At 40.4% G+C, this 22305-nt stretch overlaps 1 protein-coding gene across 2 annotated transcripts in view; it reads left to right on the top strand.

The window, feature by feature from the left end:
• Positions 1-18212, top strand: part of LOC126187593 (B-cell receptor CD22-like) — a 173807-nt gene extending 155595 nt beyond the window's left edge. For both annotated transcript variants that reach the window (XM_049928777.1, XM_049928778.1), the window contains exon 9: positions 17261-18212. In XM_049928777.1, the coding sequence (XP_049784734.1) occupies positions 17261-17263 (3 nt within the window). In that variant the 3' untranslated portion in view covers positions 17264-18212. The remainder of the gene's footprint in view (positions 1-17260) is intronic.
• Positions 18213-22305: the final 4093 nt, after the last annotated feature.

Below are 22305 nucleotides of genomic sequence, written 5' to 3' on the forward strand. Positions count from 1 at the left end.
CCAATTTCAAGGCAAAATAGCCCCATGGCAAACCGAAGATGACTCACGTTAGAAGTTATAGAGAGCGAAATTAATAATCAACGGTTGTGGTAGCATAAAATCTGCCCTCTGTCGTAATTTAAACAAACCACCATCTCTATTTATAAATTTAATTGCTAATTTAATACCAAAAGATTCTTGCATAACACGGTCCCAACAGCTGGAAGTGCACGCCGAAACCTCCTTTTGTTATATGGCGTAGGATGATCGGTACTAAGACAATTTTGTAAATTGTGCGGATTTACTCGGCTGTATGCAAGCGTGAGTGCCGCTTATGCTCAGTACACCGCGCCTCCACAATCCTGATAGTCTGAGCCATATATGGCACGCCGCAACTGCAAGGAATCGGGTAGACACCAAGTTAACGTAAATCAAGACCATTCTTTATTAACCTAAGAGATCCTTGATCATAGATGGTGGAAAACATATTTCTCATCATATTTTCGCAAAACACGACCGAACCTGTTCAAAATTCTCCCTGTGTAAGAACAAAAAGTCGTAGTAATACCTAGGTATTACCATATCATCACTCACCTGGTACGTAGCACAACGAACGTCTGACTAAAGGTGACTTGGAGGCGGGCTAACTTAGCTGACAAAATCTCAGGGTACGAGATGACATGGTCCAACATTCTGCGTGGTGTCTATTGTTCTATATTGTGTCTCCCTACCACCTTCGCGCATCGACGCTCTGAGCGTGTTTCTTAGGGAATTGACTAGTTTGAACCTGGGACCTGTTGCTGGTAAGGAGACGTCAGACCACACATGGAATGTAGAGTTCAGAAGAGTTCAGTGAGACTACAGATGATATAACCAATTTCAGCGTCAGCTCCACTGCACTCCCTGTAAAAGAATCTTAATACTAACTAAATTTAGTGGAAGGGGTTCAAGGCTTTCCTATTTTTAGTTAGCTGGTAAAATAACGTAGAAAAAGCAGTTAAGTTTACCATTGGAAATTTTATTCTACTCACAAAATATTGTTTATAAATTGCACTATTGATAAAAGGAAATGTTTCAATACAGGATGGTAAAAACCAACTGCGTTCAACAAAAATGTGAACGAATATTCCCTGAATGGGTTTCCAAGTTCTACAATGGATCGAAGGATGACCTATGCCATATCACATCTATAATCTAGGTTTAAATAAAGTTTCACAAAAGAGAAAACTATCAAAATGGTCTACAGTGACACTCAATTATCTTTAATTACTTATCTACTTTGTCGTAAATTACAGTGGCTGATGTGGCTTCTCAATAACTATATAACAGAAAAATCATCGCGTTTCAGATTTTTACTTCAAGTGGCAAATGTGAACGCCATGAGCTTTAATTGACGATCGACACTGGTATTGCGCAAAAAAGGAGTGTCACAGATGAGACTTCTGCAGTTCTGAGTGAAGCTTTATGCGCTGTTATGCAACATCGCATGCGTTCATTACCTTGTCGGTGTTCGTCAGGGGGCGGCTGGCAGCACAGCACCGCTCACCTCGCTGTCTCGGAAGCAACGCTCTCCAAACTTCTCCTTACTACAATTTACCGAAGTTGGTTTCAAAAAAACTATCTGGCTTTGTTTTCATCTGACCAGTCAGGGTCTCAATGTTAACTTTAAGCTCCACCTATAAAAATTCTGTCTATCAAATGTGAAATGTTATACTTTTCGTGGTGCGACAATATTTTTAAAGTTTGCCACGTAACAGAGACGTGAAAAAGTCTCACGCTAAAACTTGCACCTGGTGTGGTCCTTTTAGTGTTATCGTTAGATCTATACTGTTCTTCTGGAGGGCTCTATCTTTTAACATGGGGTGGGGGTGGTCCTGACATAACAGAGACGTGAAAAGTCTCACGCTAAAACTTGCGGCGGAGGGTGGCCCTTTTTGTGTTATCCTAAGATCTATACTGTTCTTCTGGAGGGCTCTAGCATTTAACATGGGCTGGGGGGGTGGTCCTAGCGGTTAGCTGGCGACGTGGGTGTCTGTCCCTTATCGTAGAACCTTCAGCTTAACACGGTTCTGCTCTCGGCTTCTGTTATCGTTTCTTCCTTTGGAACTGCGTCTGTCTCACGGTGGGAATGTCTGTCATGCATTTAGTCATTCTTGTGTTAGTCTGTGGTATTCCATTTGCTCACTCGTTACTTGTATTACTTTGGTTAATTTAATTTCACGTTTTATTCGGAGCAATCTGACATACTACTGGATTTGCTTATCATGTCAGAGTTTTCATGTAAGGTGTTGGATTTGCATGACACCTTACATATCACCACCTTCGAACTTAATTTTTGCACTGAAGTTAGGAAATGATTGAATCGTTGTCTAAGTCAGTCAAAGATTATTCTGTTATCTAAATTTTGTTGCCTACTGTTCAGCCACATTATTCTGTTCTATGCTAGTTTGTAGTATTAATTTATATTTTTATTTTCTTCCACATTATTATCAAAAATATGTTTATATTGACAAGGGAAGAATATTTTTATTGTATTATAATTATTATTTTTTAATTATTTTCTTTCTTTGTTTAATTGTGAAGTTTGTTATCGAAAGTGAGGAGTCTTTCACATTGATTTTCTTAGAAATATTGCATTTATAAATGTAGTAATTAAGTAAAATCTATTCCTAACACATTTTCTAAATATCATGTACATGTAAAATGTTTTTGTCTTTAGACACTCATTTCAGCATTGTTACACTAACAAATAAGAATTATTTCCAAGAATTGCTTTGACAAAGAAATATACATACACAAGTATTGAGATATTATCCTAACAAATGGTACAAATGTTGAAAAAGAAAGGAAAACATCCAACAAGATAATTTTTTATTCTTTGTTTTTATAAGGAGGAAATAAGTAAAATATAGTTATTCTTTTATTTTTATGAGGGGAAAATAAGTGGCATATAGTTTTAGTGTTTATTATGCCTTACTTTGGTTCTTTATATACTGTCCATTTCAGAACTAATGACTTATTGTTATCGATAGTCTCTTTTTTACTTAAGTCCATAGTCAATGACTGTTATTTTGTAGTTTAGTAGCTGTCTGGTGTGCTTAATTTATTTAGTTTTTCACACATTTCTTTTGCACAATTCCTACATCACATAATTTGATTTCACACATTCACACAATCCTATGAATGTTTAAGCATGAGGTTGGCAAATGTTTTTTTTGCATACTTGAGCGAGATGGATGTGGGCAAGTATTTGATGTACAGCTTCGTTCGTCGTTCCTTGTTGGCTTTGCAAGTATGTGTTGCTGATGTGGAGGTCCCATAATAGAATGGAGCTGTGAGTGCAGAATCTCGTGGTTTACTGGCTTTGTATGCGTGAAAGTCATCGTTATGTGTCGCTGAAAACGGTCGTTTTTCGTTGTAATACTTCACAGACGACTAGTTTACAATAGGATAGGGATTTGGAAGGCATGTCATCTATTCTTCACCCATCTTCTTTCTTGGTCTCAATCTCGCGAATCTTCAACATCTTTTCTTCCTGTTTTTTCTCTGCTTCTTACTTGATTCTTGGTTCTTCTCTGGGCAGGATATGGAAATATTTATTGATTACTAGTCGCTTTGAAGTTCTCTCCTAGTAACAGTTTGATAAATGGTTTGTGCATGTCATTTCTACTTTGTTGTAGTTTTCTTCAGTTTTGTGCAGCAGCATGCTGTTTAATAGCGGTAGTGTGACTTTTACACATATTTTTTTTGCGAGTGGTGCCATGCCCAATCGGGTCTTCTCGTTGGCCCGTTTTTTGCTCGCTCCACTGAGTCGGGGCATTCCGGGGTTTACGAGCGGTGAAAGTCTGATGTTTGCTTGTCAGTCCCTGCACCAGTAACTTTTGGCGTTCAGTGTCCTGTCATGTCTCTGCAGGGTTCCGAGACTGTGTGGTTCCATGTTCTGTCCCAGCAGGGTTCCGCTTAGCAGGCAGATTTACGGCCCACTTCCAATACAAGGGCCTTCTGTTGGTCTCGCTGTCCTTTCCTTTCTCTTGACGCTTCTGCCTTGTAGGAATCGTGTCTTGCTAATTACGTCCTTTTCTTTCGCAATTTATGGGTTGTTGCATGTGGTCCTTGCTGGAGGTTTTACAGTGGTTCTTACAAAAAGTTTTACTTATATTCATCTAACATATGTCTAGTATCGACATTGTTTTGCGCCTTTTTTAAAAAGCTTTACAAATTTGGCGCCCTTTCCATGTTACAATTCTAAGATATTTTGAGTCTTAACTTCTACAAGAAACCTCAAATTCGGTTTTTATTTTTGTGTGGTGTCGTGGTGTATAGCATTTTAGTATTTCATGCTGTTAGACTATCTACGCTTTGTCCCTTCACCTTAATCTATGGTACTATTGGTGTTATTTTGTTTTTGTTTTTATTGATGCTACTTTCTTTTTCCCATCTTCCTCTCTCTTCATTCTTCTTTCTCCTGACAATCTTATCTGCAACATAATCTTGAAATATTTTGCTGATTATTTACCAGTAATAAAATTAATCTTCAAACTTGTACTGAAAGTGTTTAATACTGCAAGTGTTTAATACTGCAAGTCTTAGGTAAAAATACCTCTGCTTTATCTCGTAAAATACCCTCTAATTATCTTTTACTGTGTTCCGAAATTTCTTGAACTTCTTGCAATTTTTCGTCGATTTCTTTATGGACATCTAACATAATTTGAGGCGATTTCCCCTTTTGTGCATACCATTCTAATTCTTTATCCTCTTTATCTCACGTCTTTCTTAATTGTTTGTTTATAACTGGTATTTCTTCTAATTTTATCTTTTGCTCAAAGAGAAGTGTGACATTCCCGAATGTTACGCTACCTTTCCCCATATCTATTATCGCTCGTCTCACATTTAAAAAATCTGCACCTATAATCAAATCTACAGTTAGTTTAGGTATAATCACGAAGTTGGCTTCGATCTTTTGACCTTGACACGAAAGAGTTAACCTTGTTTGTCTCGTAACTTCCGCAGCATTGTTTCTAATTGGACCTCTTACTTTAATCTTACATGTTTTCAGAACTGGCAATTCCTCATTGGCATTACATTGATTGAATAAATTTTCTGAGTTCGCAGTCAGTTCACTTCCGCTATCAATTACAATATTTACTGGGATATGCTTTACCATGGCCTTCACAATTGGTTGAATTTGAAGGGGTTGGTTCTGTTCTTCTTCTTCTTGCATCAACGAATCCTCCACTGAATCATACATGAGTCTTTTTAGGAATTTCCCTTGTGAATTAGAACTTTCTGTAGGATAAGCTTCGACTGCTACTTCTCTCTCTTTTATTTCCTCTTCTCTATTTCTTCCTTCATTTACACTTTCTTCAACATCCTCTACTTTTTCCTCATCCTCGTCTATCTTCTCCTTCTTCATCGCTACTTCCACATAATAGCATCTAAATTAATTATCGCTTCATAACTTCCTTCAATATATACGTTGGGTTGTGTGCCCACTCGTACCTTATTGTCAACTTCTGTCGACTGCGCATTATCCTCATTGAATTCGCTTTCCCTGGTTTCCATCTCAAATAACTCTGCAATACTCATTACTTCGTCCTTTCCTACTACATTCGTTGTGCATGCCTCTGGTAATTCATCTTCCTCGTCAGTATTCTCCCAATTCATGTCGTCCCGACACGATATTGTTATTTCGTTTTCTTCTGGTCCCTGCGGATTTGTTTCTTCCTTCTTCTCTTCTCGTGATAAGATTGTTACTTCTCTCTTCAAGGTGCTGCAATTGTCCTGGGTCGGTGCGTCATTCTCTTTGGCATGGGCGCTTAGCTGTCAATTCGAACGTTTATCGGGGTTTGGTGGTCTTACCTCCACCTCTTCTATCTGTATTCTCTTTTCTTGTTCAGCTTGTTGATAGTGGTTTCTTTGCTGATAATTTGTCGGTCTATTGGTTCTCCAGTACCCGTTCCGGTTGTCGTTATTCCCTCTGTAATAGTTGTTGCCGTTCCTGGGTGAATTATAGTTATTGCCATATTCTCTTCTAAATCCATAACCGGTTCTTTGTTGAAATCTATTGTCGTTTCTTGGTGCGAAGTTATCACACGGTTCGTAATTATTGTTTCTTCGTACTGTGTCTTGTGGATTCCACTGCTTTTTGCTTTCGTTTTCACGTGCGCTTCGTCTTTTTCTTGCGACATCTTCCGAAAATATGAACTCTAGTTCCCTTAGAATACCTTTAAATGCTTCGAAGTCATTGCCTACTAATGATTGCTGGTATTTCAATGGTAGCTTCATCGCTCATAATTTAATCAACTCTCCGTCACTGTATGGTACATCTAAGCATTGATTTTTCTTTGCCATTAATTCGAAAAATTTCACGGGACTCTTCTCTCCTGAATTTTCAAAATATGGGTTCTGTAATAATTCGTACTTCACTCTGTTCTGTGCTTCGCTGGACCAATATCGTAAGAGAAACGTCTCTCTGAAATCTTCGTACGATCGGCATGTCGCTGCAACATTCTGCATGGTTTCTGCGACTGTTCCTGACATGTGTGCACATATAAAGTCTAATTTGTGTGCTAGCGTCCAGTGTTCTGGTAATCCTACTCGGAATTGATCAATAAAAGTTCGTGGATGTAATGAGTTTCCTTCTCGAAAGTGTTGAAATTTTCTGACTGTGAGGAAATGATCGTTGTCGTACTTCGTCATAGTTCCATATGAAATTCGCGATTCTTCGCCACTTTTGTTTCTGATCATTTCTCCCGTCGTTCTTTCCGGTTGTGGTAGATCCATTGGATATTGTCCACTGTAACTTTCGCCTACCCTTGCGTAGTATCGTTGGAGTGGTACACAATAATTTTCTTCCACCGGTTGTGAACGTGTAGCTGAATGCATTGCACTGTACTCTTCGCGACCTGGCTTTCCATTGTCAGGTATTGGTTCGGTATCTTGTCTGGCTAACCTTGCTGCTTCATTGCACGATCCCAACTGTCTTGAAACATACATTTGTGGTTCCGCATCTGTTTGTGATGCCGTTTGTTCATCAAGAATTTCGAAACGTGTTTGTTGCTGTGCAGGCTGTCTGATTTCACGTATGTGAAATCACGCCTGTGATTGGAATCGCAAATGCGTAATATCTTCGTTAATTGCTTGTTTTTCTGGTGCTGTTACAGATACGGATGTGGTTGCAGACTCTGTGCTTGTTGGATCCTGTTCACTACGCTCTTCAATGGTTTGCAACAACTCTGTTCGCAATTTCTGAAATTGTCGCTTCGTTTGCACTTCTATTTTGACTATGCGGTTATCATATCTTTTCAGCGCAGCTTTTGTGATACCTTTGTGTAACACACTGTTTTCAACAATTTCACGCTTTACCTGCTGCTTGTCTAGTAATTACGTTTATCTGTTTCTCTAGTTTCTTGACTTCTCCCTGGGTGTTGTTTCGTAATGTTTTGATCTCGTCCTGAAGGTCATTACGCAATGTTTGTACGTCCGCTTGTACCTTGTCAATGTCTATTCTCAGTTGATTGTGACCTGTTATTAAGTTTCCTATCACTTCTCGAGATTCGTTTGCCTCGTCATCAATATGACTTAGGTGTAACTGAATATTTTTGTTTTGTTCTTTAATCTCACGCATTTGTCTCGTGCTTTCTGCATTCTGAATTTGAATTTGGTTCGCTACGTTTTTATTTTGCCTTGTCATGTTCTCCGTAATTTGTTGTAATAATTCTGCCAGATTGGTGGGTCCTATTGCGTTTTCTTCCGACGTCCTACGCTCTGTGTTTTCGCCCAAGTGTTGGTTCGCAACGCATTGCATTGAACTGTGCTGTGACACGTTTCTGCTCGCATTCCTTGTGCTCTGTGGTGAGGGAGCTTTGATTACTTGTACTATGGGTACTACGTATTTAAGACGCAAGTTAGAATCCTCATCGACAGTCTCTCTACTATCCTGCTCCTCTGTCTTATGCTGACTTACGTTTTCTATGCCTTGACGTACATTATCCTCGTTATGGTGCATTATATGTCCTATTTCTCGCGATACTGCATCGTCTGTTGTACTGTCCTCTATTCTCTGTCCATTTTCATGCTGGGTCTCTACCTCAATTCGGTCAAGGTCTCGATCTGCCATTGCTAATCTTTCCGAATCCCTTATTTTCTGTTTTAAAAGCAATTCACGCGCTCTACTTCGAGTCAACATGCGCTCATACGATCTCACGCGTTTCATAAACTTTTTGCACACACGACTTGACAATCAATTCACTTACTTGTTGGGTCAGAACCAATTTGTCAGCAATGTATCCGCTAACTGTGCGCTTGCATTGGAGAGAAACCTTAACTCTAACAATATTAAAATTCATAACTTAATTATGCTATTGCCTCTGCTAGAATGTCTTACTACATATTGAATACTTTCTTACTATCTATCGCTGCAGCTATTGTTTTCGGCTATGTACGCCTTTCAAAAAAATTTTTTTTTATTACGAAAACTTTTTAACAGGATATTTTTCTGACCTAGTTAGGCATGTGGTCGACCTTCAATCATGGTATTTTACCATCCTGGCAGGGTCGCTATTTTCTCACATTCAGCGTGGTGTCTGTTGTTCTATATTGTGTCTCCCTGCCACTTTCGCGGAACGACGCTCTGAGGTGTTTCTTAGGGAATTGACTAGTTTGAACCTGGGACCTATTGTTGGTAAGGAGACGTCAGACCACACATGACATGTAGAGTTCAGAAGAGTTCAGAGAGACTAGCGATGATATAATCAAATACAGGGCTATTACAAATGATTGAAGCGATTTCATAAATTCACTGTAGCTCCATTCATTGACAAATGGTCACGAAACACTACAGATACGAAGAAAAACTCATAAAGTTTTGTTCGGCTGAAGCCGCACTTCGGGTTTCTGCCGTCAGAGCGCTCGAGAGGGCAGTGAGACAAAATGGCGACAGCAGCCGAGAAAGCGTATGTCGTGCTTGAAATGCACTCACATCAGTCAGTCATAACAGTGCAACGACACTTCAGGACGAAGTTCAACAAAGGTCCACCAACTGCTAACTCCATTCGGCGATGGTATGCGCAGTTTAAAGCTTCTGGATGCCTCTGTAAGGGGAAATCAACGGGTCGGCCTGCAGTGACCGAAGAAACGGTTGAACGCGTGCGGGCAATTTTCACGCGTAGCCCGCGGAAAATTGGCTCATGCCACAACTGGAGACCGACAGCGCCGACTTCATCTTTCAACAGGATAGTGCTCCACCGCACTTCCATCATGATGTTCAGTATTTCTTAAACAGGAGATTGGAAAACCGATGGATCGGTCGTGGTGGATATCATGATCAGCTATTCATGCCATGGCCTCCACGCTCTCCCGACTTAACCCCATGCGATTTCTTTCTGTGGGGTTATGTGAAAGATTCAGTATTTAAACCTCCTCTACCATGAAACGTGCCAGAACTGCGAGCTCGCATCAACGATGCTTTCGAACTCATTGATGGGGACATGCTGCGCCGAGTGTGGGAGGAACTTGATTATCGGCTTGATATCTGCCGAATCACTAAAGGGGCACATATCGAACATTTGTGAACGCCTAAAAAAACTTTTTGCGTTTTTGTATGTGTGTGCAAAGCATTTTGAAAAATATCTCAAATAATAAAGTTATTGTAGAGCTGTGAAATCGCTTCAATCATTTGTAATAACCCTGTACTTAATGATTTCAGCGTCAGCTCCACTGCACTTCCTGTAAAAGATTCTTAATACTAACTAAATTTAGTGGAAGGGGTTTAAGGCCTTCCTATTTTTAGTTACCTGGTAAAATAACATAGAAAAATCAGTTAAGTTTACCATTGGAAATTTTATTCTACTCACATAACATTGTCTATAAATTGCACTATTGATAAAAGGAAATGTTTCAATACAGGATGGTAAAAACACAACTGCATTCAACAAAAATGTGAACGAATATTCCCTGAATGGGTTTCCAAGTTCTACAATGGATCGAAGGATGACCTATGCCATATCACATCTATAATCTAGGTTTAAATAAAGTTTCACAAAAGAAAAATCTATCAAAATGGTCTACAGTGACCCTCAATTATCTTTAATTACTTATCTAACTTGTCGTAAATTACAGTGGCTGATGTGGCTCCTCAATAACTATATAACAGAAAAATCATCGCGTTTCAGCTTTTTACTTCAAGTGGCAAATGTGAACACCATGAAATTTAATTGACGATCGGCACTAGTATTACTCAAAAAAGGGGTGTAACAGATGAAACTTCGGCAGTTCTGGGTTAAGCTTTATGCGCTGATATGCGGCATCGCTTGCGTTCATTACTTTGTCTGTGTTCGTCAGGGGCCAGCGGGCAGCACAGCTCCGCTCACCTCGCCGTCTCGGAAGCAACTCTCTCCTAACTTCTCCTTACTACAATTTACCGAAGTTGGTTTAAAAAAACTATCTGGCTGTGTTTTCATCTGACCAATCAGGGTCTCAATGTTAACATTAAGCTCCGCCTACAAAATTTCTACAGGGTGTTTCAAAAATGACCGGTATATTTGAAACGGCAATAAAAACAAAACGAGCAGCGATAGAAATACATCGTTTGTTGCAATATGCTTGGGACAACAGTACATTTTCAGGCAGACAAACTTTCAGGAATCGGATGAGCAGCAGTGTTCCTCTTCTCTCCAAGTCAGACAACGGACAGCGTCCAGGTTATGCAAGTCAAGCCGCCAGGAGGCGTGTACAGTGATGGCAGCTTCTGCACCCCCATCAGTGTCGCCCCGGATGTAGGTAGTGCAGCTACCAGCAACAGCATCCCTCCAGCTTAACTAGTTTCTTCATAGACGATCGAAAACACCTAGGCATGCTATGGGTTGAAATCATAGCGTTGTCTCTCACTGGATAGCTGCGACTGACCCAGGAGCTGAGACTACGCATTGGGCATTCGGCAATCAGCAATCAACAGTAATAAATCAGCAATGGAATTTGTTTAGGATGGGTTTATTTATGACAAAGCTTCCTGCTCGCTCCTGCGGCTGTGGGGACGGCTATGACGTGATGTGTCCTGGTTTCTGCTCGCAGTCAGCTCTGCTAGTGACTTCAGACTTTCGCAACTTCACCCTTCTGATGCTCTATTCCGCTCTGAGTACTTGCAGTTGCATTGTATCTAGCCTTTCTTACAGTTGCGTTGTACCTAGCCTCTCTTATGTAACTCTGCTTCATCACTAGTATGATAGTGTCTCTCAGCTTCCATCACGACTTAATGCTTTGCTCGGGTACTTATGGGAAGATCTGATGGTACCCGTCCAATCGGAAGACGCAGAAAGAGATAAGAGGATGAGCTACAGAAAGACCTTTGCCAGTTAGTAGTTCCGTGACAACTGGATCCAAAGTGCACAACATTGCCATTTATGGAGGAGCATTGTGAGGTCGGCTCATTGTGTACAAGCTCCCCGATCGCCGATGGTTCGACCTCAGGGAGCGGCCAAGCTAGAACTTGGATGAGTTTTTAGTGTCTGCAAGGGCATACTATCTTGGGGCATAATAAATCTACTTCCTTCGGAAAATTCGTCTCGAATTTTTAGTTTGACGTACCCGTTATAAACTAATCCCACATATTTTGCACCAGCAGTTACTCATTTGACAACTTTACCTATTCTGGCATTACCATACAGCTAATTTACATTACCTTCAACGTAGGACTTCGCAGAAGTCGTTCATTACACACTAAAAATTATTCATATTCTTAAAAGTTCATCAATTAGTTTAGACATAATTTCTTTACTCTGTTTGAGCTTTATTTACAAACCAAATAACGGGTATTTGGTGCATAAGTAAACCTGAGCGGTGCACTGACTTTCGATTAAAGTTGAAGCAGATTACAAAAATCGCAATCAGATCCACTACAGAGCTAGAGACGTCACGCTTATAGTCGTTTTACTACTATGTTGTCTATCGCGGTATTCCTTCATGTGATTGAACATTTGTTCGGCTGTAATTCTCCCTTTCATTCCAGGATTATTTCGGAAGGTAAGTTTCAGGAGCTTCAGCTCACTGCTGTTGACCTCACGCCAGAGCTACCATAGACAGTGGAGTGCTGTTGTTCTAGATGTGTGGGTATGGCACCAGACGTGTATGACTCTGCCACTAACAATCGATTGCTGACACCGGTTGTAGTAGTCCAGTTCCAGATTCCTATAGTCGTCTAGACAGCTGGACGGGATGCTATCGTGAGGTCCTAATTATGCTCGAGAGCGATAGGGAAACACTGTTGTCAATAATACATTTATTAGGCAGAAATACAGCATTGACATGAAGGTATTCTGGATATGGTATCGCGCCATAATGTGTGAAACTACTGCTGCTGGAGAAAACGTTTCGGCCACGGTTGCAGCGGTCTTCATCCGAGACACAGAAGATGGCCGCTGCAACAGTGGTCCAAACGTTGGTTTTTCTCCAGCAGCAGTAGTTTTATACATTATGACGCAGTACCATACCCAGAAAACTTTTATGTCGACTGACTCCGGCCGCAGAAGGCAACGCAACTTTAAATACAGGATTGTCTTTCAAAGTACGAGGCCACAACCCAGTGCTCGGACTTGCGCCTCTTCACCAGGAGAATGCTGGAGTACGATCAACTGGCAACACTGCCAGTAGAGAGAAGCGTGAAGCGGCAACTGTTTCGTCATAGGCGGCCGTCGAACATGGAATCTGGCGGCTTCCAGCTATGTGTATCGATCTGCAAAGTGCTGTCGTGGATGTCGAAGATTTGCACTCAGGAGTTATGCTCCAGGTCCACCTGAAGTATTCTCTGGTTCACAGCGGGCGGCTCTCAGCCCCTGTTTAAGAAACAGGAGCCAGCGGCATGGCTGTCGCATCAGGATTGGGATAAGCAACGGAAATGCTCCCTCACTCTCGAAAGCCTTTGACGGACATCGTCCAAGTAACACAGGTCAAGCCTCCGGCAGGTCTTCAGGGTGATGGTGGCTTCTGTGACCCATCAGTGTCGTGCTGGAAGTAGGGTTCAAATGGTTAAAATGGCTCTGAGCACTATGGGACTTTACGTCTGAGGTCATCAGTCCCCTAGAACTTACAACTACTTAAACCTAACAAACCTAAGGATATCACACACATCCATGCCCGAGGCAGGATTCGAACCTACGACCGTAACTCTCACGCGGTTCCAGACTGAAGCGCCTAGAACTGCTCGTCCACAGTGGCCGGCGAAGTGGGATTGCAGCTGGCAGCAGCAGCAGCCCTCCAGCCAGACTTGTGGTTCCACACACGACAAAAGCAGCTAGTTGTGCCAAGGGTCGACCTCCATAGTCTCCACTGACTCTAGATTGCTGCAACTGACAACAAGTGCTGAGAATGACTGGACAGTTGGCAATCAGCAGTCAGCAACGACATACCTTAAGAAGAGTGAGGCATTTATTTAGGCGATTCCCATGCTCTCTGTGACAGTGGGGATGGTTGTGGCATCATGTATCCTATTTTTCCCTCGCTGTGATCTATTCTAGTGAATTCAGACTTTGGCAACTTCACCTTTCAGAGGTTTAGCACCTGAATAGTTTACGTTGCGTTGTACCTAGACTTTCTTCTGAAACGCTGCTTTGCCACTAGCATGACGGTATCCCTCAGCTTCCATGACGATACTATTTCTCACTCGTAGATTTTGGTGGTCGATAATTCTTCCATGATGCGAAAGATTTTTTTTTTCACTCAACTCGCTCAGCGTTTGCTCCTAGCCGGCTGTCTACTGGTCGTTAACAGAGGTGGTTCGCCTTCTGAGAGCTGCCAAGGTAGAACTTGCACCAATTTATTGTTTCCGCCTGGGATGTACTAATATAAAGTGTATCGAGGGGATGGGGGAAACTGTGGAGTCTCGTTTCCGTACAGAGGAAACGAAGTAGTTTACCTGACTCCCAAACGGGTATCATCATTGGCTTCTTGGGCCAACTGTATGCCGGCCGGGATGGTCGAGCGGTTCTAGGCGCTACAGTCTGGACCCGAGCGACCGCTACGGCTGCAGGTTCAAATCCTGCCTCGGGAATGGATGTATGTGATGTGCTTAGGTTTAATTAGGTTTAAGTAGTTGTAAGTTGTAGGGGACTGATGACCTCAGAAGTTAAGTCCCATAGCGCTCAGAGCCATTTTGGGTCAACTCTAGAAGCCTTTCCTAAAAGGCTAAATCTGTAAACCGTTTTAGTGCCGCCGCACTATCCAAAACTTTCGTTGGGACAAAGATGGTCCACCATGGGTCAGGAATTACACGTGCGAACGACTTCTGCGGAGATGTGTGCAGTCGAACAGTCTTGCAATGACCCTAAGAAAGCAACCAACTACCAGCTGTGTATCCTGAAACATCGTTCAGTAAAACGATGCTGTGTATGGCTTCCTGCATCAGGCACCTTGATCATGCACCCATGCAGACCGCTGTTCATTGGCGACAAAGGCTGCAGTTTACACTTCAGTACTGCAGCTGGACGTCCGTTGAGTGGTGACAATTGGCTTCTTCAGAGGAATAACGTTTTACGCTCCATCGGACACATCGAACATCATGCAGCAGTCTTCAGAAGTGTCAAGGCCGGAAGAGGGAACTTTATGGCCTGGGGAATGTTTCCTTGACATTCCATGAGTGATATCGCTACCCTGGAAGGCACAATGAATCAAGACAATCATGCATCTATCCTTGGGAACCATATCCATCCATATATGAAGTTCGTTTTTCCTCTGCAGGAAGGCATCAACGAGGAGGACAATCCGATGTGTTATACAGCTCCAAAAGAGCGCCAGGATGAGTCTAAAGTATTCCCTTCGCCACCAAACTCTTGGATTTGGATCCAATCAAGAATCTATGGAACTTCGATCGCGCTCTTGGCGCCACGATTCCTCAACCGAGAAACCTAGCGCAGCTGGCCAAGGCACTGGAGCCGGCATAGATCCTCATCCTTGCCTGAGGCTCCAGCACGGATCGCAGTGGTCCGCGGTGCAACGGTGGCTATTCAAGCCTTTGACAGGTGACCATATGACTGTGACTGGGCAGTGAATATCGCAGTGGATGATTTGCCAATTTTGTAGACCATCACGTATCAGTATCAGTTCGTTGGTCGAGTACACGAAGTGCCATCACGGGGTTCTGTCTTTCCTGCATCTCTTGCAGATTTCTTCCAGAATGTAATAGGCGTCCCCTGATTCCTTCTTATAACCAAACTCGTAGGGAGCGGCGACCTGAAGTGGTCCACAATGAGTTCTCCATTTACCTGCACCAGTACACACTGCTAATATCGTGCCACATTTTATCAATTTATAAATTGCTCTATTTAACATGTTACAACTTATTGGGCCATAAGATTGGTGCATTGTCGGAAGAAGGTACGTGCTCCCAGTTTCCTGCAGACACAGCTCTGATGCGGTACGGCTAAAAGGTACATCACAGTGTTTGACTGAAGTGGAGCTACTGCTGAATCCAGAAACTGAAATGCGGAGGACAGAGCGACGCTTATGGGTAGAATATCTAAATTGCACACTGATTCTCTGTCATATTCTGGCGTTACATAATCCAAACACAATTTCACATACAGTTGCAGTGAAATGATGCCAGCAGGTGACTGAAGTGAATTCTAGATCAAGGAACACGTGATTTACATCTTCCCATCAAGCTGAAAGATCATTTCGGAAAAGAGATTTTCCTACAATGATGACTTTTACAAAGCGGTTCTCGAGTAGCTCCGTAACCAAGAAGTATATGTTTTGTCATCAAGGAACAAAACTGTTGATAGAATATTATGACCGCTGTTTGTCGGGACTTGGGGTGTTGGTTAACGATACTGTCGTATGTAGCCCGGCATTCAATTAAAGTCACTATAATAACGTCTGATGTTGTTCCTAGCCAGTCACACATCTCAAAGCCTGGAACATTTTATTTTATTTTTGACCTGAACATAGCTGCTCTAAAATCGGTTCATTACTTTTTGCCAATGTAATTTTACGTTTTATCAAAATTTCGTTCTGATGAAGACCCGTTAGTAGGTGTCGAATTCTGGATCAATGTACCAAACAGTAATTTGCAACAAGCTGGCTGTGTAATCCTATGTTGAAACTAGTACATGATTGCTGAGTAACATCCACGTTTAAAACTGGAATAATGTCTAACTTATTTTAGATGTACTCTCGTGCACTGACTTCATATCCATATTACTGATGGAAATATTTTTACGTACATTGTGCTCCTTAATGGGTACATTTTATATAGTACACAGATGAAATGTAAGAAAAATGTTATTTTTGTTTCACTTAAATAGTATGTTTAACGCTTAAACAGCATGTTTCATTTTGTTCTCGTGTATTGTTATTTACAAGGAAATATCCAAGTGTCAGTAAATAATCTTGATGAAACTTGGTAGGCGTCATGAGGGGGCAAAGTAATGCAATAGGTATCCTTTTTTGTTTGTGCTCAATTTCACTTTTAAGGGATACAACACACCATTTCACGTGTAAGGGGTAAAACACAACCCAAACGGTAATTTGTCATTTTCGGTTTAGAGGGAATGTCTTCGTAACGATGATACAAAAGAAATGTTATTCATATAAAAGTTCACACGTAATTAACTTTTTTGAAAACTGTATAATCCACTTTTGTAAAAATTTCTAATTTTGCGAAATACGCCACCAACATTAATTAATTTTCCAAAAATGGTATTTCAGATTCCAGGTTGTTATTCAGGGACAAATTTGGCTAGAAAACTTGTTAAAATTATGTTGTAACTAAATTTTTCGTTTCTAAACCTAAAATGCCAAATTACCTTTTGAAGTGTGTTTTACCCTTTACAGGTGAAACAGTAATATAACAGAAAATAAATATTGCACTATTTTACCTCTTCTATACAGAAAAACACACACGAATATATCATAATAATTTCATGTAGACAGTTACGAAAATACACACGATATACAGAGTGTACGCCGCGCGGGATTAGCCGAGTGGTCTTAGGCGCTGCAGTCATGGACTGTGCGGCTGATTCCGGCGGAGGTTCGAGTCCTCCCTCGGGCATGGGTGTGTGTGTCTGTCCTTAGGATAATTTATGTTAAGTAGTGTGTAAGCTTAGGGACTGATGACCTTAGCAGTTAAGTCCCATAAGATTTCACACACATTTGAACATTTTGAACAGAGTGTATGTTTTTGTAACTGTCTACGTGAAATTATTATAACTGAGAAAATATATTCCACGAAATAACATGTGTATTGATCTCTATTTCTAGAATGTCTCATCTCAGTTTGTTGTTTGTCCAGTGACACAATAGATGTGGAAGTGAGAATAACCTGGAGAGAAAGAAGCAGACATCTTAGGACATGGAGTCGTACTCACATCGGGCACCTGTTGTGTCTTGCACCTTACTAGGCGCCTCGATCGCGAATACACAACAACATTTACCGCTGCACTACCTGTGGTACCAGTGTAACTTCCAATACTTGATTCCTATATATTGAAAGGACGCCATGATGGTTGAAGCATTATTATATTTCAGTGTTAGTTATACACTTACTTAGTAAGATATAAATACCACTTTTTGTAAAAAAATCCTAAATACAGTCCCAATAATTAGAAATATAAAATATTAACCATGTTAATGTTAATTAAATAGTTATAGCTTCAATAAAGGAGAACATAAAAAAGGAAATTGGAGTGTAGTTTAATAGAACTGAAGAATATAGTTATAGCAGGATACAGCATATTTACATGCAATGAAGCAGCGGATTATATAATTGTAATGCAAATGTTAATTGATACCCTACAAATACTGGTGCATAAATAGAGTCAAATTTTTCTGTTGCGAAATGAAAGCATTTCAACAATGAAGTCAGTAAAGAAAATTGTCACCTATCACAAAAGAAATTATTTACCATATTTCGAACACTGCCACCTAGAACGGATAATTTCAAACCAACGTTTATCGGGAACACTCAGTGTAACCGTATGATATAAGACTATAAAAATACCTACAAATATTTACCTAGTCACTCCTACATGGCTAGTATTGTAATTCTGCTCCTTTTGATCATCTAATGACTTTAGAAGACGGTAAATGACAGCATCATCTGCAAACAGGGATTGTTGCTTCGTTTTGTCACTTGATAAGTGTACATAACCCTTTTCTTTATACAGCATTTTATTGAAACCGTTAGGTTTTACGCATTTCGTTTTTACCAGTTGACTCCATCACACTTTTTTATGTTTTCGAAATACTAATACTGTATGTTACAGGAGGAAAAAAAGCTTTTATCTCTTATAATAAATTTAAATAATTATGTAAATTTTTTTCTCCTTGTGCTACAATGGTTTTCTCGCCTATTATAATTATTGCAAATGTCGTCTAATTCTCCCAGTCTTTTATGTATAACAGTATTCTCTAAGCAAAACGTTGAGAATTTCGAGATAAACGCCAATTCAGCCGAAGTAACATCTACCTGGACAGCGTCTCCATTGGCAAAGCGTAATCTCCACACATCTTTGGACGCCAACAATAGTCACTCTGCAACGTCACCTACGCAACAGTGTCCTACAGCATGGCCTTTGACAAAGTCCTCACGGGAGAAGAGTACTGCACAAACTTCTTAGGACGCCATAGGCACAATACAATGTCGCCTATTCAGCAGCGTGCCACATCGTGATCTGTGACAAGCAATGGCCAACACACAGTTATTTCCATGGAAACTGAAGAACTGACAAGCACCACCAGCTGGTCTTCAACGTTACATACTTTAAAGCTTTCTATGCCCCCGTTTTGGGTTAACACACGCTGTTCCTTGCGGTCTAACGCTACCTTCACAGATATACCTCTTGATCTTCAGTCTCTATTCTTACATATCTTCACTGATTGGAGGGACTGCAGCTGGGTGTCTGGTCGTTCCTTTGTTGATATGGTCGAGCAGCAAAACGTCTAACGATCTTCTCAGTACCCACATAAGCCAGCCCACTACGTCAGACTGCACTGACATTAAATTGAATTAATGCTTCTCTTAAGGAAGCAGAGCTTATTTGTTTGTGTTTATACAGGAAAATAATCACGCCAGTTTAGCTGCTATCACGAAGAGAGTCACATAATGGTCATCTCATGGTGAACGTTATCTGTTTCTATTTGGTTTTTTTTTCCGAGTGAAAATTGATCTGAAAGTGAATCTGAATCTGCAAGTAGCATAAGGCTAAATGTTACTGACAAAAAGTCAACTACCAAAATGCATATATAAATCTAACTGCGAGAATCTTAAGAAAACCATGCCCTGTCTGAAACTTACTGCAGTCACAAAATCGTACTACGAATTGGGAAAAAATACGCAAAGTTCGTGCTCGTAAAATTTAATTAAAGGATGAATCGGTTATTTTCACAGTTTGTCTTACCTGGACGCAAATTGCTCTCCTAGCTGCAGTGCGTCTAGTAACAGGACGGCCAATGGTAGCTGCAGGGACAGAAGCAGAACATAATGTAAAAATATTGCTGTCATTTTTAGATCATAATTCTTTAACCGTTTTTAAATAATTTGAAAATTAATTGACATGGGGATGTGGACAAAGACTCTGGTTTAAACGAAATCAATTCCAATTCCTATTTCTTGATTTCATAACATTTAGTGACATTTCAAAAACACTTAAGCTTTCTCTGAAAATACCAACCAGTAATCCAAGAATTACAAAAGCTGAACTTACAAAAATTAAAAGTCACATGCATACTCTCTCCTTAAACAAATTCTACAACCTAATTCTTAAATCCATTTCTCACTCAATGATCAATAAATCCAAACAAAAACACGAAAAGCAAAAAGCAAAAAGCTTCCAGTATCTGGATGCCTGAAGAACTAAGAATGTTGCATTATCAAACTGCTGCCGCAAATGAAAGAAACTTAATCATTACCTGTAATCCATTCTGCAGAATCATAATAGTAGTATTGTAAAAATCAATTCTTTTTTCTTCGAAATACGTCTTCTACTGCTTCATTATATAATTCCACAAATCTCCATTGTGCGTCCATTGCCACTTCTAAACTAAAACTCTACTGTTTACATCTAGCAATAAAGCTCAACCAACTGTTCCGTCTCGATCAACAGATATTTTTGCGAGCATCTTGGCAAGGATCACCTCTAACCCATCTCTGTGCGTCACAGCCTCCCTGTCGAGGCTGCTCTTGCATGTCAGCTATTCAAACCTTACGAGCGTGTACTCCTACAAAAATTAATACACTATCCCTCGGCCTTTCCAGCCACAATTTTGCGGAATAAGATTTATGATCAACAATGATTAGACTGCAAAATTCGCTAACGAAGTTAAAACGCGAAGTACATAAATGGAAATAATGATAACAGTAAATAGCATAGAGGATGACAGTGTTCATAATTTACGAATTGTTTTCAACTGACGTGCACAGATGCCCTAAAATACAGTGAAAATGGTCTCAAATCATTGTGCGCTCGGCCAAAACAGTCCATGATAAATTCTCTTAAATAATCGTGCATAAGTGCATAAACAGTCGACAGCAAATCGTTTCCAATCATTGTGCACAAGAGCACCAACAGTCGGTTAATTTCAACGTGCTCAAAGCATCAGTAAGAAAACAAATGTAGTAAAGTCACAGTTTTGGGCACCATTCCCAAATCTATGTTGCCATTGTTAAATTGTATACACCCAGTGAAATTCGTCTTTAATTTGAGTGTATCCAGTACATCAATAAATAAATCTCGTCGAAGCGTGTCTTGAAGTAAACATGTTTTGTCGAAGGCTCAGTGCAAAAATATTTATATCATTGTAGTGGTATCTTTGTGAAGAGGATGCAACACAGAGCCAGTCGCCAATAAATATACTATAAAATGCCATAGTAATGTGAAAACGTATCATTTATTGGCCAAATGTTTTTGAAATATTTGCGTAAATCCAGTCGGAGTGAGGTAAGATGCCGCTGTAGTAAAAATAAGTCCGTACATTGCGGGAGAGTCTGCCTAAATATGCCCATGAATTTCTGATTCAGCATGAGACATAACTAGCAGCCATTGTCACAAATGAGTAAATACTTAAGATAGAATAAAATATAAAATTTTTTTATGTTATAACATGACATTACAAACAAATATCTGTGTAAGGTTCCAAAAGAGAAAGAATTTCTGCTCCCATTCACGACCAGTCCACAATACACAGCTAATGTTGACCAATAAAAATCAAGATTGCATGTTAATATATATACGAAAGTCTTTACATCAGCGTTACACATTATTGTAGGTAAGGAAACACGATGAAAACGTTTAACGCAAAGGAGACATACACAGAGAATAAAAATTATACTATTTTCGTACAAATATCTGTCAAAATACAGCTACAAAAGTAAAAGCTTCCGTAACTACTGGCTCAGTAATCATAAAATGTAATATTATTTCATACAAATATTTCTAGGTCGGGCAACTTTTTGAAAGAAAAGTGGAAGGAGGAAGGAAATAAAGGTTTGTGCTCAAAATTACTGCTGTACCTGTCGAAAGAAATTGATTACATTACAGCGTCAGATGTCAGTCCATCAAAAAAAGACAATGAATGTGAAAATGTGGACACAGACGCATATTCTATACACTTACTACAGAATCATTACCATCTAAAACAAATGCTTACTATACACAAAATACAAGAAGGACGACTTGGTATCAAGAAATCCTTAGAGTTCTACACAAATAAAATAATGAATAATTGTGCTAAATGGTTAGCAAACTTACATAAATCTGTTAAGCTGATTTAAAAATTTACAAAATGTCATTAGGCTGTTAAACGAGAAAGAAAAGTTGTTAGGCTCCGAGCACTATGGAACTCAACATCTGAAGCTGTCGCTGAGCTGTGCTATGTTCGTTCCAGTGCTGGAAAGGTCGTTTCGTACCTCCATCATCCTCAAATCCTCTTCCTTCCTAATCCTCCTTCTTTCCTTTTTTATCTTTTAGACGTCCGTTGCCTAATTTTCGTTGTTAGCAAGCAGGAGATCGTTTTGTCTCATCCCTATAGCCTATCACATGACAATGGGATCCATTAAAGTGCTCACATGTGTCTACAAACAGCGCAGTGTCCAACCATAACTGGCCCTGTCGATTTCATGTAGGGCGGCCTCCCTTGGAGTACACAAACGAAGACACTTCGATATGCTTTAGGTGCTGAGTGCATCCGATAACCAAGCTGACGCTGATGTACGTGCGTTTACTGGACGGTACCTCCAATGGCGCCGTCCAGATGAGAATGTTTAGCGTATGCTGGAGCAACGCCTGCACGGAAACCGTTAATCTTCGACCACAAGCAATTAACAGAGGTCGTTCAGCG

This window comes from Schistocerca cancellata, chromosome 5 (assembly GCF_023864275.1).
Source record: "Schistocerca cancellata isolate TAMUIC-IGC-003103 chromosome 5, iqSchCanc2.1, whole genome shotgun sequence".
Lineage (NCBI taxonomy): Eukaryota > Metazoa > Arthropoda > Insecta > Orthoptera > Acrididae > Schistocerca > Schistocerca cancellata.